At 44.1% G+C, this 15,199-nt stretch overlaps 1 protein-coding gene across 5 annotated transcripts in view; it reads left to right on the forward strand.

The window, feature by feature from the left end:
- dysf (dysferlin, limb girdle muscular dystrophy 2B (autosomal recessive)) overlaps positions 1-15,199 on the forward strand; it is a 119,756-nt gene that overhangs the window by 6,507 nt on the left and 98,050 nt on the right. For 3 of the 5 annotated variants that reach the window (XM_061252966.1, XM_061252965.1, XM_061252968.1), the window contains exons 1-3: positions 325-635; positions 7,638-7,693; positions 10,024-10,115. In XM_061252966.1, coding sequence (XP_061108950.1) covers positions 542-635; positions 7,638-7,693; positions 10,024-10,115 — 242 coding nt within the window. In that variant the 5' untranslated portion in view covers positions 325-541. Of the gene's footprint in view, positions 1-324; positions 636-7,637; positions 7,694-10,023; positions 10,116-15,199 lie in introns of those variants that run through there. The other 2 variants (XM_061252964.1, XM_061252967.1) reach the window with 1 other exon arrangement.

Here is a 15,199-nt window from a genome sequence, read left to right on the forward strand (position 1 = left end):
CAGGGGTGGGAGAGGAGGAGGGGTGTGTGTGTGTGGGGGGGGGGGGATCAGGAAATATTTACACTTCCTCAGAACTCAAGGGGAGGCTAGCCAGTGAGAGAGAGAGAGAGGGAGAGAGAGAGAGAGAGAGAGAGAGAGAGAGGGAGGGAGGGAGAGAGAGAGAGATTGAGAGAAAGGAGAGGAGAGAGAGATTGAGAGAGAGAGGTGAGAGAGAGAGTGAGAGAGAGAGAGATCCCTCCTGGTTCTGTGTAGCTCTTTGTAACAGAAGGACAAACCTTACTCTGGCATTCCTGTGCTGCCAGCTGGTTAGCGCCCGGATAGCTGAAGGCAGAGTCTTCATACAGACATACACACGCACGTGCACCGACACACACGTGGGGCGTGTACGCGCACACACGCACGCACGCACGCGCAGAAGGTCCTTTTTTCGGTTTTGGCTGGAGCTATCCCTCTCGGCTGTCTCCGGGTCTCTCTGGGATGCCTGGACGTTCCACCCTTTCCCGGGAGCACTGAGTGGTCGGTTGTCGGTCTCCGTGGAAACATGCTGAGGTGTGTTCTTCAGCGGGCCCATAACTTACGAAATGTGGAGAAGGGTGAGCGTCACAGTGACCCTCTGGCCAGCATAACCTTCCGAGGTAAGCGCTCTGTTTTCAGTGGTGGTCCCGGGACCTTTTATTTTATTATTTATTTTACCTTTATATTTTTTTACCTGGAATAGCCCATTGAGATCTAACTCTCTTTTGCAAGGGGGGGGGGACCTGAAATAGTTACGCAACAAGACAAGTTGATTCTAGGCCAGAACATAAAATGTCCGGTGTTCATTCAACTCTAACAGAAGACACACTGTATGAATGCACTGGGACAAATATGTACCCTTGCAAGAGTTGATTTAACATTTCAGTGTGTGGTCATCCTACACGGGGCAGTAATATACCTTATCGAGAGTACCGTAATGTAACACATCCATCGGGCAGTGATGTGCCTTATCCATAGAACCATAATGTCCATTATACTTTTCAGGTCATTTCTCCAATTGAGCAAAATAGAATAGACCGACCCTATTTGATAAAATGGTACAATTTATGGATTTTATAGTAATACAGCCAACCTATAGCGTAGTTTAGTACGGTATACAGGATACAGGGTAATAATTTACCACATCCATAAGGCATAAGTACTGTACCCCAGCCACAGGGCACATTGTCAGCTGTGATTTAGTGGCGAAATGCACGCACAGTGTTGCAATGCCGTTTAGTTGTATTAAAAGAATGATGCCCACAAACAGAGAATTACATCGCTGCTAAGCGAGATGTTTTAAGCTATTGAATGATTCTCAGGTGAAACGGCTTTACTCTGGAAATGATACATGATGCCAGTAAATCTACAGATTAAATAGTTGATATTTTAGGCTGTCTGGTGGGTCTTGAGTTTGCTTTGAACGTGTGTACCCCCTCCCATTAAAAATAGTTTTTGCAGCTTTTCATCTCCCCAAGGCTGTAGTGGAACAGTACTTCAGTGGGACTTACCAAAGTACACTTGACTATGCGTGATAAAGGGGCAGGCAAATGTTTGGAGTGGGGATTGTGCCCAGACAAAGTGAGCTCATCTTTCCCTTACCCTCAATTTGGCATCAGTGATAATTCATCATGAGTCAGATCTGTTGTGCTGACCACCGGACAAGGGAAGTGGGAGCCCTGTGTGAGTGTGTATGTGTGTATGTGTGTATGTGTGAGTGTGTGTGTGTGAGTGTGTGTGTATGCATCAAATTCAAAACATTGGTGCTAGCCTTCCAAGCAGTAAAAGGGTCCCCAGCTTATCTGTATTTTTAGTTGGCTAGGTAAGCAGTGTTTGGATCGTGAACTTTGGTCACTTTTGCTCTGTTTGTTTGTTTGTTTGTTCAAAAAAAAAAAAAAAAAAAAAAAAAAGCCCCTTGTCCTTATCTTTGTTGTACAGGTAGCAGTTGAAATTGTACTTACCTCTAGGGTCTTTCAGCGAACTTATCCCTGGTTATGGGTATGCACTTTGTTGTACGTCGCTCTGGATAAGAGCGTCTGCCAAATGCCAATAATGTAATGTAATGTAATGTATGTGTGAGTGTGTATGTGTGAGTGTGTGTATGTGTGTGTTTATGTGTGTGTGTGAGAGTGTGCATGTGTGTGTGAGAGAGTGTGCGTGTGTATAGTGTGTGTGTGTGTGTGTGTGCATGTGTGCTTGTGTGTGGGTGTGTGTGCGTTTATGTGTGTGTGTGTGCGTGCATGTGTGTGTTTACATTAGTGTGTGTGTGCGTGTGTGCGTGTGTGTGTGTGTGTGTGTGTGTGCATGTGGGTGTGTTTACATTAGTGTGTGTATATGCGTGCACGTGTGTGCGTGTGTGTGTGTGCGCATGCCTGCATGTGTGTGTGTTCATGTGTGTGTGTTTACATTAGTGTGTGTGTGTGTGTGTATGCGTGCACGTGCATGTGTGTGTGTGTGTGTGTGTGTGTGTGTGTGTGTGTGCCTGCATGTGTGTGTGTTCATGTGTGTGTGTTTACATTAGTGTGTGTGTGTGTGCGTGTGTGCATGCTCGTGCGTGTGTGTGTGTGCGTGTGTGTGTGCGTGCATGTGCGTGTGTGTGTGTGTGCATGTGTGTGTGTTTACATTAGTGTGTGTGTGTGTGCGTGCACGTGCGTGTGTGCGTGTGTGTGTGTCTGCACGTGCCTGTGTGTGCGTGCGTGCATGTGCGTGTGTGTGTGTGTGTGTGTGCGTGCGTGCGTGCGTGCATGTGCATGTGTGTGTGTGGGGGCGGGGGTGCGTCTTGCCAGTTGTGACAGTGAATGACAGCGCAGCTCCTCTGAGCGGGTACGGGACCTTTTTTACGAGGTGAGAGGCGGTTCCTGTCATTGTCCTGAAGTTCCTGTTTCGTTCTTCGGTCGCTCAGGACGTGGGACTGTCTGTGAGGTTGACATGGCAATAGTGACCTGGGAGGGAGGCTCCACCCTTTCCAGAGAGCTGCAGTTGCGGAATGTTACGGCAGGATCCCGCCCTGTCCTTGTACTTTGGGGCGTTAAACACAGTGATATCTTGCTGTGCCTGAAGAACACAATTATTCTGAACAGTTACTCAACAACGCACTGGATTGTCACAGGTCAGAAGTGCCGCTAATCTTTTGCGGTCATCGGACTAACGGTGTGTCTGCATTTACACCAGTTAAGCGCTCAGTGATTTTCCTCTTAGGTGCTCCTCAGCTAACAATTGGCCTCATCCTGAAGTGACATTAAGCTCTGTGTCTGGACATTTCTCTAGAATTTCCTCCAGAAACAATTGCCGTGATTCACTACCTTTACACTCATCATTGTTGTCCATTTGGCACTGTGTCAGCTAAAATCAAGACTTCCTTTATCTACATTTCCGTAAGCTTTCTATATGATTTTTCAGCATGCTTCCAGATTTGAAATGAAGTTATGGAGTAAATGATTGATCAGTTTTTTGTCTTACAATGACTCACCATCCTATTTAAAAATATAAATTTTGAGACAAGAACTTGGAATTAAACTATAACTGTAGCAAAGGCAGTGGCGATTTGAAAACTATATGAATGGTGTCTACGGGATGGCCAAGGCAACTTTAGGGCGTCCAAAATACATAAACATAGAAATATCTGTAATTATATAACATAAGCCACAAAAAAAGATTTACAGTACAAGTTAGTATTTGGACAGTTTCTGGTGTTTTGTACTTGACATTGGATTTGAAACAAAACAATAAATATGAGGTTAATGTGGCACCTTTAATTTGAGGGTATTTGCATCAATATCAGGTGGTCCATGTAGGAATGACATCCATCTCCATTTTAGGGGACCAAAAGTAATTGGACAGTTGGCTTCTCAACAGTTTCAGGTGTATTCAATCGCTTCTTCAGTTGAGCAAGTATCAGCTTTCAGTTCCTAGTCTTGATTCTAGGCTTTTGATTGCCCTTTGGAGTCTGTTAGTGGCGAAGGTCTACATGGGAACCGGAGTTGTGCCAACAAAAGTCAAGGAAGCCATTATGAGGTTGAGAAATAAGAAAAAACAGACACTATGCTTAGCGGAAAAAACATCAGAAATGAGAACATTAACATTAATATAAACGTTTCCTACTATCCACAGTAGGTCTCTCCACAGACAGCTAACAGGCTAGTGTAGCGTGGTTAGCGCAGCTAGTTCTCTAGTCAGCACGGTGAAGAGCAGTGAAAGTGAAGGCTTGCAGGTTACCATATTATATATATTATTATATATTATATATATATATAATAAATAAAAAAATGGTTAAGGCCTTAAGTGTTAGAGACCGGGAGTGTTAAGGCCTTAAGTGTTAGAGACCAGGAGTGTTAAAAACTGAGTAAATCACAGAAAAAAAGGGACAATCAGAACTCCGTTGAAACGTAAAAAAAAAATCTTACAGATCAGGAAGACCCTCTTCCTGCCGGGTGACCAATGTAGAGCGTGTGAGTGTGTGTGTGTGTGTGTGTGTGAGTGAGTGTGTGTATGAGAGAGAAAGAGAGTGAGAGAGAGAGAGATCCAAACACTTTAAAGTGGCATTTCCCCCTCCACAGAATAAAATGCCATCTCCATTTATAGACATCAGGCCAGCAAATTAGGAGGGAGGCACTGAACTGAAATGAGAGACTGAAGGCAGATGAGAAGCACTGTTAGCTAAAATTCGCTTCATATAAACACCATTGTTCATTAAATAACAAACCAATTCACTGACTGTGCTAAATGCACATTCCTTTCCCTCCCTCGTTCTCCCCGTGTGACTGATGAATTATTTCCAGACATAATTCACTCAAAGAGTTTATTTGAGCAGTCATATTTTGGGCAACTTGACGACTCATGTTAGGCAACTTTTGTAGTCCTACAATAACACATAGCATATATTTTACCAAAAACAAAATCATGCCATTGTCCAGCAGTGGGCCTTTGGTGTGAATCCTGAGGGTCAGATCTACTAAGAAAACAGATTACGAGGTGCTAAGAAATAGCCAGGGAACCATTAGAAAAATAAAACTTACAGGTGAGGAAATATAGGTAGGCTAATGGTCAAGGAGGTACAGTAGATAAACTGTAGCTTCACAGGAATGCAACACTAGCAGAGAGGACAAAGTGTTGGAGAGACATCACAGACCCTACATATAAATTCTTAATGAAGTAAACTCTAGAGGAAGGCAAAACATTGTGAGGGAAAAGTCACATGTCCAGTTAAGGAACTAAGAAACGATGGTAGTTAGTTTCATATTGTTTCAATTTTGGCTTGAATAGCTCATGAACAAAATGTCCAAAACGTCCAAATAACATCAGAATATCCCAATATAAAACTACCGCAGTAACTGAGTTAATAATATTAACACTGAGAACACTGGGAAAAGGCCATGGAGCATCTGAATATAAAACTGCAGGCCTATTCTGCAGGCTACCCTCCCTATCTGATTGCACACACAGAACCCTTCTGTGCTGTGGGCATAGGCTAGCTATATCAGCGCAGACAAATTACCTCCTGCTTTCAGGAGTTCTAGAAATTCTCACGCAAAGAGGGGAGACACAATTAATGCAAGCTTTAGCAAATCAGACCAAATACATGAATGGCATTTGGCAGACGCTCTTATCCAGAGCGACGTACAGCTGATTAGACTAAGCAGATAGATAGATAGATAGATACTTTACTCATTCCGAGGGAAATTTTAGAATTTTAAGCAGGAGACAATCCTCCCCTGGAGCAATGCAGGGTTAAGGGCCTTGCTCAAGGGGCCAGCGGCTGTGCGGATCTTATTGTGGCTACACCAGGGATCTTGACCTTGCGTGTCCCAGTCATGTACCTTAACCACTACGCTACAGACCACCCCGCTATGAGTCCACAAATTACATCCTGGGCTATTACCTATACATTGTGACCTATTAGTAAATTCCACCTAGATATTGCAACCTGATAGAGACTGCTTTTATGTCAGAAAACCGGTTGCAATCCTTTGGTAAATCTGGCCCTGAATTGTTCTTACTTCTTAATTATTCATTTTGCTAATTAATCACAGGAATTGGACCTGTCCAGACCATTGTGCTGCTGTAGCTATACATAGACTTCCCGATTGCGTCCGCTGAAGATCAGCCTATTTTCAGACCGTTAGCCTATTGTAAATCTGGTCAGATGGGCTGATAGTCCGCCGGACAGTAAATGGCGCTGCCTTCCTGCTTCATCAACGCCATTGTGGGGAAAAAAACAAGCTCAGAGGAAATGTTTGGAATGGTTATGCAATGAGCCCTAACACACAGCCACCAAACGCGCTATACCGTGACCTTTAACCCCTCTCCACGGATTGTCCTCTTTTGCCTTCACGCCCTCTGGGACAGGCGGTCCGGCTGTTTTTTCGGGGGGCTATTTTCGGCTCGTCCGGTTGGTGGAGAAGCGTTCCCACCCGTGTTTCTGGGCGTGGTCTTCCCTGTCTCCAGCCTGTTTGCGCCGAGCTGGCAGGGGCAAAGAACAGGAAAGCGAACGCCCACTTCCTCACGCCTGACAGGCAGGTAGAGAGGTGGCTGGAGCGTGGGGCACGCTTCTTTGATAAATCGTGTTTTTCTCCGCCTTGCCTGGAACGCCGGCGCGTCTGTAAGGAAATCTATTACTGTTTCAGCGTAGGATATGCCCGTGTGTATTTCCGTCAAGACAACTAGTGTGTCCTGAAGGTTCAGCCAGAAGTTTCCTCATGTAGCGTTCTAGTGCTGTGATTGACATCGATTGGGCTTGAGCCGAATATAACCTTTGACCCCCTGTTTGATTCCATCACTGCACTGGTGTCTTTATTGAGGATACTGTGTAGCAGAGCCGGCACTCTGCAGAACCCCACCACAACCCCCAGTGCCAAACCAGGGCTCGGGGTCAGCCGGGCGGGGATGCAGACACATTTCCTCTCTGTTTTATCTGGGGTCTTGAGAATTTCTGGGACGGCGAAGCGTGTTTGATTCATGACCCGAATGTGAACGTGGCGCTGTTGGACTCCGTGATAAGCTCATCTCTGTGGCCCATCAATCTGCCCCTTGCTCCTCGGGGAGGTCGGGCTGTTTATGGGACTGTGAGGCTGTTTATGGGACTGTGAGGCTGTTGGTTTCCTGCGTGAGTCACTTTCAGAGGGGGGAAGTCACAGCGCCCGCCCTTATGGTGAGGACATGTAGGGGTGACATTGGCTCAGGTAGTAAGAGCAGTCGTCTGGCAGTCGGAGGGTAGCCGGTTCGATCCCCCGCCCGGGCTGTGTCGAAGTGTCCCTGAGCAAGACACCTAACCCCCAAATGCTCCTGACGAGCTGGTCGAGGCCTTGCATGGCAGCCGATCGCCGTCAGTGTGTGTGAGTGTGTGTATGAATGGGTGAATGAGAAGCATCAATTGTACAGCGCTTTGGATAAAGGGGCTATATAAATGCCTGCCATTTACCATTTACATGCGTTTCCTGCTGTAATGCACAAGGCATTCCCAAACATATAGGTGACCATCAGCGCCCATTTATTTAAAATATTATCACTAAATGTGAAAATGAAGGCTGGCTTTCCATAGAAATGGTTTTAACTACAGCAGCTGCATCTCTGACATTTTCAGGGTATCTTTTTTTCAATTCCTTTTCTTCATTCTTCATTTTCAGGGTCCAAGAAGAAGACAAAAATAATCAAGAATAATGTGAATCCCGTGTGGAATGAGGTGAGTTTCAACATCAGAGACAGACACTAACACTCAGATTGTACAGTTTCAAAAATAATCTTGTAATCTTTTTGTGAAGAAACAAAAAGGCAAGTAAATAAAAAACCTTAGTCACATATGAAGTTTCCTTGGTAATGAACCCCCCTTCCTTAAAGGCATGCTCTGCAGGATTTCTAGCCTTCCTGTGGCCCTGTGTTTACAATCAAAGATGTCTCCTCCTCCACCCTCAACCCCACCTGCTCTCCACCATTTTTATTTTTGTATGTTTTATACTGTTTACACATTTACCCCCCCCCCACCACACACGCACAGAAAAGAGCGTCACTCCCAGAAATATCCAAAACTTGGGTATCTTAGAAGAAGAAAAACAGGCAAGGGAGCACAGATTCCCTTATGGGCACAAAGACAGATATTGCCAATGCACCGTAGGTATGCCTGAACATGGTTATTTTATAATATTTCAATATATTATTCAAAGGTAAAAATCCTGCATAGTATGCCTTTAACTCAAACATAGCTGAACCTGGATACATGAAGCCCATTTGTGACCCCTCTGTCAACCCAAACGTTGATGTTATTGCCCCCCCCCCATTCACTTTGGGGTGATCCTGGAGTGGTTTTATACCGGTTGAATAAGGACATCTTACAGCCCTCAGGCTAGTCCATCGACCTCCCGTGAGCTAGCCTTCCCATAATGCCATTCCTGGCCCCATACCACCGCCGTTTATATATCAATGACTCGTCCACATTCTGTATCTCAGACCACGGACTCCTGATTACTGTCTATGGTGTGGACGGGGCAAAGTTCCCCCCCGACCATTTCAGAGGTCAAAGAGGGGAAATATCTCCAGAAAAGGGCCTCCGTTCATAGCTGACCGTTAGTTTATCATTCACTCGGTTTTTCCGCTCTACTGTACATGCGTGGCTGCACTCCCTTTTAGATTTTAGTCTCTGAACAGTCATCCTTTTGGTCACACTGCTGCGGTAATACTGAGTAATATTAGCTTCTGTCGCTCAATGCCTGATGGCAGAGGCACTCATCCAAAGCTGCGTGACTGGCTTTGTTAATGATCTGTTACTACAGCTCGGTATGCATTGGGACATTGCAGTGGTTACCGTACAGAAGGGATCAACGGCAGTTACCTTTTGATTTCAGTGTAATTCACCCCTTATGCCACACTCCTGTTGGGCAAGAAGTCAAATCTGACTGTGACCTACCCGACCCTTTTTTTTTATCCTTTATCATTACATTCCTGTTTTATCTTAACTATTACACCAGGCAGGCCAGTGGATGTTGGGCTCCCTGTCTATTACCAGGTTTCTCCCAATATCTCTTCCCAGTGGAGATTTCCTTTGGCACCAGTTGACTGATAAACTAACTGTACGACCAGCTAAGTAACTTAAATGCTCAAAAATGAGGTTATCGACTGGCAGATGGAGTAAAAATGAAATTACATAACTGCCCCTGAAGACCAGAAAATGTTAAACGGTATCATAAGCTTTCACAAGGAAGTAGACATATTTTTTTTATGTGTTTGGTTCTATAATGCCACCATGTGTCAATGATTTAGGTTTGCTTTTATCATGATGATGCTAGTAAACAACTGTCATTTATTAGTGATAAATCACGCCCATATGCAAGTTCATTGGCTTTTATAACATTTAGAGATGTTGTCCACCATGTTTTATGCAGATCAAAAGTATCTAGGAGGACATAGATTGGTCACGTTACTTTAAACATTGTGGCTGCAGTGAGCCAATGAAATTACTTGTGGGTATGGTTATTACAAAAAAGCAAATAAAACAAAAAAGTCTGGGACAAAACAATGACTTTTAGTCCATTTATCAAATATGAAGCTGTGTATCTGGCCATTGTTTTGTACATACAATCCGGTCCTCCCTGTCAATCAAGCCACCAAGTTTCATCACTTTTTGTCGAACCATTTTTGTTTTATTTTTTGTAATTTTTTGTAAAGGCACACCCACATGCAACTTATATAACTTATGTTTTTCAAAATGGTGGAAAGTCTTCCTGACACATCTTTTTGGTCCAAAAGGCTTTTTCGTTCATCTGGAGTTACCTGGGTGAAAATTGTGAGAAATGGTTCAATTAGTTACTGTACTTCAGTGGCCTTTCTTTTAAGTAACCAACTGACATTTTTTTGAACGTGGGGTGTGCAAACCCCTGTCCTGCGGGCAGTGCATGAATGTTGCCCAAATAACGAAATACCTATTTGGGTGTGTGAGTGTGAGCACAGAGCAGAAAGGCCAGGTTGACAGAAAGAGGAAAACACTACAGCCTAATAATTTCACTGTCTCTTTTCTAACAGGGGTTTGAGTGGGACCTCAAGGGAGTGCCCTTGGACTCGAGTGGTGAGCTTCACGTGGTGGTCAAGGACCATGAGAAGATGGGCCGGAACAGGTGGGAACCAACACAAGGGTCCTGGGGGGGGGGGGGTGAGGGGCAGTGGGAAGGGGGGTGAATAATGGATGGCTATAACTGAACGGGGGTGTGGATGGGGGTGTGGGGTTGTGAGGTACAGCTGGCTGTTGGGGGAGTCAGAGATTCAGCTGTTTATACAGAGCGGGTCTTAATAGTGTGCCTCACCCTTTACATGCTCTCTTTTATCCTAGTTATAGTCCGTTTACACCGTTTATCTTGCCAATGCGTTTCATTGGGTGACATACTTTTTTTTTTTTTTAAGTATGTGCTTTTCAATATTTCAAAACCAAACCATATGAACAAAACCAAAAGGAGAATGGTGGTTTAGCGGATTCAGCAAACAAGCGCGCTCAGGGACCAGTTGAGCACAATGCCAGGGGACTTGACAACATTATGAATCTCAGCAGTCTTGGAATTCTGGGAATGTCTCTCGATAAACTAAATAAAATAGCCGGAGGAAAAGAGATAAGCCAATCTGTGTCGTATGACTTATCTAGACGGAGGAGAGTATAACTACAGGAAAATGGGTGTGTGGCATTTTGATGGCATGTTAAATCATACGTAGTGTAAATCCATGGGCGTTTAGGAATGTGGGTTCTTTTGTGACTAGTACAACATTCCTGTTCCTGAAGTGACAACTGAACGGGGTTCTGAAATCTCACTATAATCACTGTTCATTGACGATGCATAACAATAGACAGTCAGTTGTTCCAATAACCAGTCTTGGTGATTTCATGAAAATTGTTTGCTGGTTGTTGATTGCATCTGAACACATAATTTGTGGCACATGCTTATTGAAAAAAATAGAGGAGCAAATGAAATATTAAGCAATTTTTTGTTGGAATCATTTTTTGGCTCCCTCTGGAACACCAGATAATTTGCAGCAATGAACAGAATTCTAAATATGACTGAGCATTCAAACTTAGAAGAAATTAATTTAGAATAAAAAAATTCAACATGTGCTTATATTTAGCATTTTGTATACATTTTACTGTGTATTGTACATATTAAACTGTATATGAATGTTGTCAGTTTCCCTTGGGAGAAAATACAAAATAATATTGACTAATTTTGATGCATTTCAAAGCTGGCTTGGGGTGTCAACTAGGAGAAAAGGACAAAGCAGAACGGGCAGTTAAGTGAAAACAGGATGTTGTCATAGAAAAGTGGAGGAAACAGGAAGTGAAGCAGAGAGAAAAACAAAAAACAGTCTTGCAGGTACAGACTGTGATCTGATAGGAAATGGGGGATGAGAAAGAGAGAGAGAGAGAGAGAGAGAGAGATGAAATATGCAGGCAATAATCGTGACTTAATATATTGTGAAAGATTACAAAGGCTGAAAGAAAGAAAATAAGTAAATGAGAGCACAGAAATTGAAAGATTGAGATTTTAGATTCCTCTGTTGTGAAAAGGCCAACTCCCGAGACATGACTTGCAGAATCTACAGTTATACATCTGTCATTATTAAAAGTGTAATTTAAGAAGGAACAGAAAAGGGAAAGGGGGGTATGTAGGTCAAAGGGACTATTTCTGTGCTTCCAGTATAACACTTGATCAGAATTTCATATTCGATGGTGTTATCAGATTACATCCAGGCTTTCCTGCTCCATGTTGATATAAATCTCTGCAGTTCCTCTTCATGATATTCGTCCGTCTGTTTTCTTCCTCTCCCCTCCTCTGTTTACTCTGTTCTCCGTTTGTGTTTATGCCTGCTCTTGCTCCTGTTTGACCCGGTGAAGGGTAGGCAGAACCAGAGGAGTCCCTATTTTCAAATGAGGTGAACTGAAACTAGGTCCCTGATCTTGCCTGCTGGTTATTTCAGGATAACTGTAACATGGAGCCGTCAAGACTAAATCTCAAAATGTGCATTGTGCAGCTATCAGGAAGCTCATTGAGTATATGGCTGACACAGTGGCAGTGAGCAGAGAGTTTAGAGTGGACCCAAATAAGGAGGAAAATATGTCAAAAATTGTGAGAGGATAGTGATGAATTACAAATTAAAATCTCATTATTATTATGCTCACCCTGAGGAATTACTAACAAAGTCTGTAACAATCATTAGTGATTAGTAATTAGTGAATCATTCTTTGTAAATTAGCCTAATGGCTACAGTTGGTAAAACAATTGAGTATGATCTGTGACTAAAGGCCACTTTGAGCCACTAAAATGTATGGAATTTTCCATTTGCGATGTGGCGGGACTATTTTAGAGAAAATATTAAACAGGTGGAGCCTTTCCTTGGAGCCCTAAACATCCCGCATCCTGTTTACCGTTTCCATTCTGTAGCGATGCCGTTGCAGTGGCATCTGGGGAAACTGCCACCATCCATAGCCACGACAGTGGGCATGAACAGAAAGGCCACCCTGAATGACTCTGCAGGTTTGTGTGGCGGGTCGTTGGTCCGAGTCGCAGGTATAAGACTGCCGGTTTATATTCGAGAATCAGGATTTCACGTTGTCACTGTCTTTCACCCCCCCGATGGCTCCAGTGAGTCTCCGCCACCATGGCCCAGGGTGTTCCTCCTTAAAAACCTCTAATCTGCAGGGTATGAGGAAACAGTTTAATGATCAACACTCCCAACATGCATTGTTCCTGGGGAATGTGCAGGTACACAGCAATCAGGAGGAATGGTTCCCTCGGGCCAGGAAAATGTCTTCCGACTCTAAATTATTTTGCTGTGTTTCTCTCTTCCCCCACTACCTGTGTCCTTACACAAGAAACACAATTAGCAGTAGCACACACCTAATTCCATACAGATAGGCCATTGGTAAGCAGGTATGCTTGATAAAAAAAATACAATTTAAATTTAAATCATTTAAAAATTAATTAGCACATTTAAAATAATAAATTCAGCAATGCTCGTGGCAACAATTATTAGTTAGTGGATATCAATAAATCGAGATTGTTTCTTTTTGAAATTGATCTTTTTGTTCAGAAGCGCTTACCGCTATTTAAATGGGCGCTATTTAAAGAGTCGGCATGGATTGCCTGGCAGCAGTGGCACTGGGAGAATGATGGCATTATGGGAAACTGGTGTCTCTGGAGGGTGGTCTATAATCACTGTCGATCCTGCCTCATAGCAACTGAATCCCAACTGAAAACTCAAGGCGTGTCCTATTGCTCGATGCCGATACGGCCCCAGCCAGCGAGTGTTCGAGTGGAGACTGGAGCCAAGTCCGATAATTTAGGCTCACAATCTCCTGCATGAAAAGACTCAATCCACAGTCCGGATGGATCACAGCCTGATTCGACCTTGGACGCAGGATTAGTCACAACCGTTGTGAAACCAGGATAGGGTGTGCATTGTTTTACCGGGCACAAGGACTCGGTGCTACGTCAGAAACTTGGCAGACTGTCACCTGGGTAACGATATTAGACCGGCGTAGGGTCAGTCATGTGGAAATTTATATTTATGTTCCTTATTTGGAAGAATGAACAGAGGGACAGAGGAAGTGGAGGAAGGATGGAGGGGCAGGATAAATACAAAGGAAACTTCACGGGAAGTTAAAAATGGGGTCGACGTTTTCTGACGTAGAAAATTGTCTGACTCACCAAAAGCAATAGTTCAATTAACATAGACTTTTTTTTTCTAATCATATGAATTCTTAACAATTGGATACAGTAACAGCTGGTTTGCTAAAGAAACAATTCAAGAAAGCTACTCTACTTCTTGTCTACTAGTTCAATGACTCATGTCTGTATGACAGAAACTGCCGTGTTTCTGGAATATCTGTGATTTTTTAATATGAGGTCACGATTGCCTGTCTAAGTATCCAAACGGGATGCTGCCAAATTAGAGGGCTTCATTTGTCTAAGCAGAACTACAGCACAGTTACCCAGATATGCCCAGAATTCCTTTCATCTGTAAAAGAGGCCTTACTGTTTGCCTTCAGCCTTATGTGTGATTTCACCTCACTGGAAAAAAGACAAAATCGGGGGTGACATATTTGCCCTTTTTCCAAAAACATTTTCTTGTGTTGCTATGGAGACGGAAGAGGAATGTTATGACAAGAGGTGAGGAGAGGGTGAAGCTTAATTTTGTATCACCTTTCTGAAGTGCTACAAGCCACTTCATCCCACTGCATGTGCGTGTCCATGCGTGTGTACGTGTCTGTTTGTGTGTGTGTGTGTGTGTGCATGCATGTCCATGTGTGTGTATGTGCTTCTTTGTCTGTATTGTCTGTTTGAACAGTACTGTCCTCTAGGGTCCTCTTCCTGTTCATACTTGTTCCTGTGTTCCTGCGTTCCTGTGTTCAATCTACACTTCATTGTACGTCACTCTGGATAAGAGCATCTGCTAAATGCTGTGTAATGTAATGTAATGTAATGTGTGTGTGTACATGCTTGTGCTGTGAGTGCATTTGTCTGTGTGGGAGTATTTGCCTGTGTGTGTGTGTCTGTGCGCTTGTCTGCGTACGCATGTGTGTGTGTGTGACTGTGCACTTGTCTGCGTGCATGTGCGTGTGTGTGTGTGTCTGTGCGCTTGTCTGTGTGTGTGTGTGTGTCTGTGCGTTTGTCTGCGTGCATGTGCGTGTGTGTGTGTGTCTGTGCGCTTGTCTGTGTGTGTGTGTGTGTGTGTGTCTGTGCGTTTGTCTGCGTGCATGTGCGTGTGTGTGTGTGTCTCTGCGCTTGTCTGTGTGTGTGTGTGTGTCTGTGCGTTTGTCTGCGTGCATGCTTGTGTGCTTGTGTGTGTGTGTGTGTGTGTGTGTGCGTTTGTCTGCGTGCATGCTTGTGTGCGTGTGTGTGTCTGTGTGTGTGTGTGCGTTTGTCTGCGTGCATGCTTGTGTGTGTGTGTGTGTGTGTGTGCGTTTGTCTGCGTGCATGCTTGTGTGCGTGTGTGTGTGTGTGTGTGTGTGTGTGTGTGCGTTTGTCTGCGTGCATGCTTGTGTGCGTGTGTGTGTGTGTGTGTGTGCGTTTGTCTGCGTGCATGCTTGTGTGTGTGTGTGTGTGTGTGTGTGTGCGTTTGTCTGCGTGCATGCTTGTGTGCGTGTGTGTGTGTGTGTGTGTGTGTGTGTGTGTGTCTGTGTGTGCACGCTCCACGGCTCTCACACGGTTGCTTCTCT

Source organism: Conger conger, chromosome 8 (genome assembly GCF_963514075.1).
Source record: "Conger conger chromosome 8, fConCon1.1, whole genome shotgun sequence".
Taxonomy (NCBI): Eukaryota; Metazoa; Chordata; class Actinopteri; order Anguilliformes; family Congridae; genus Conger; species Conger conger.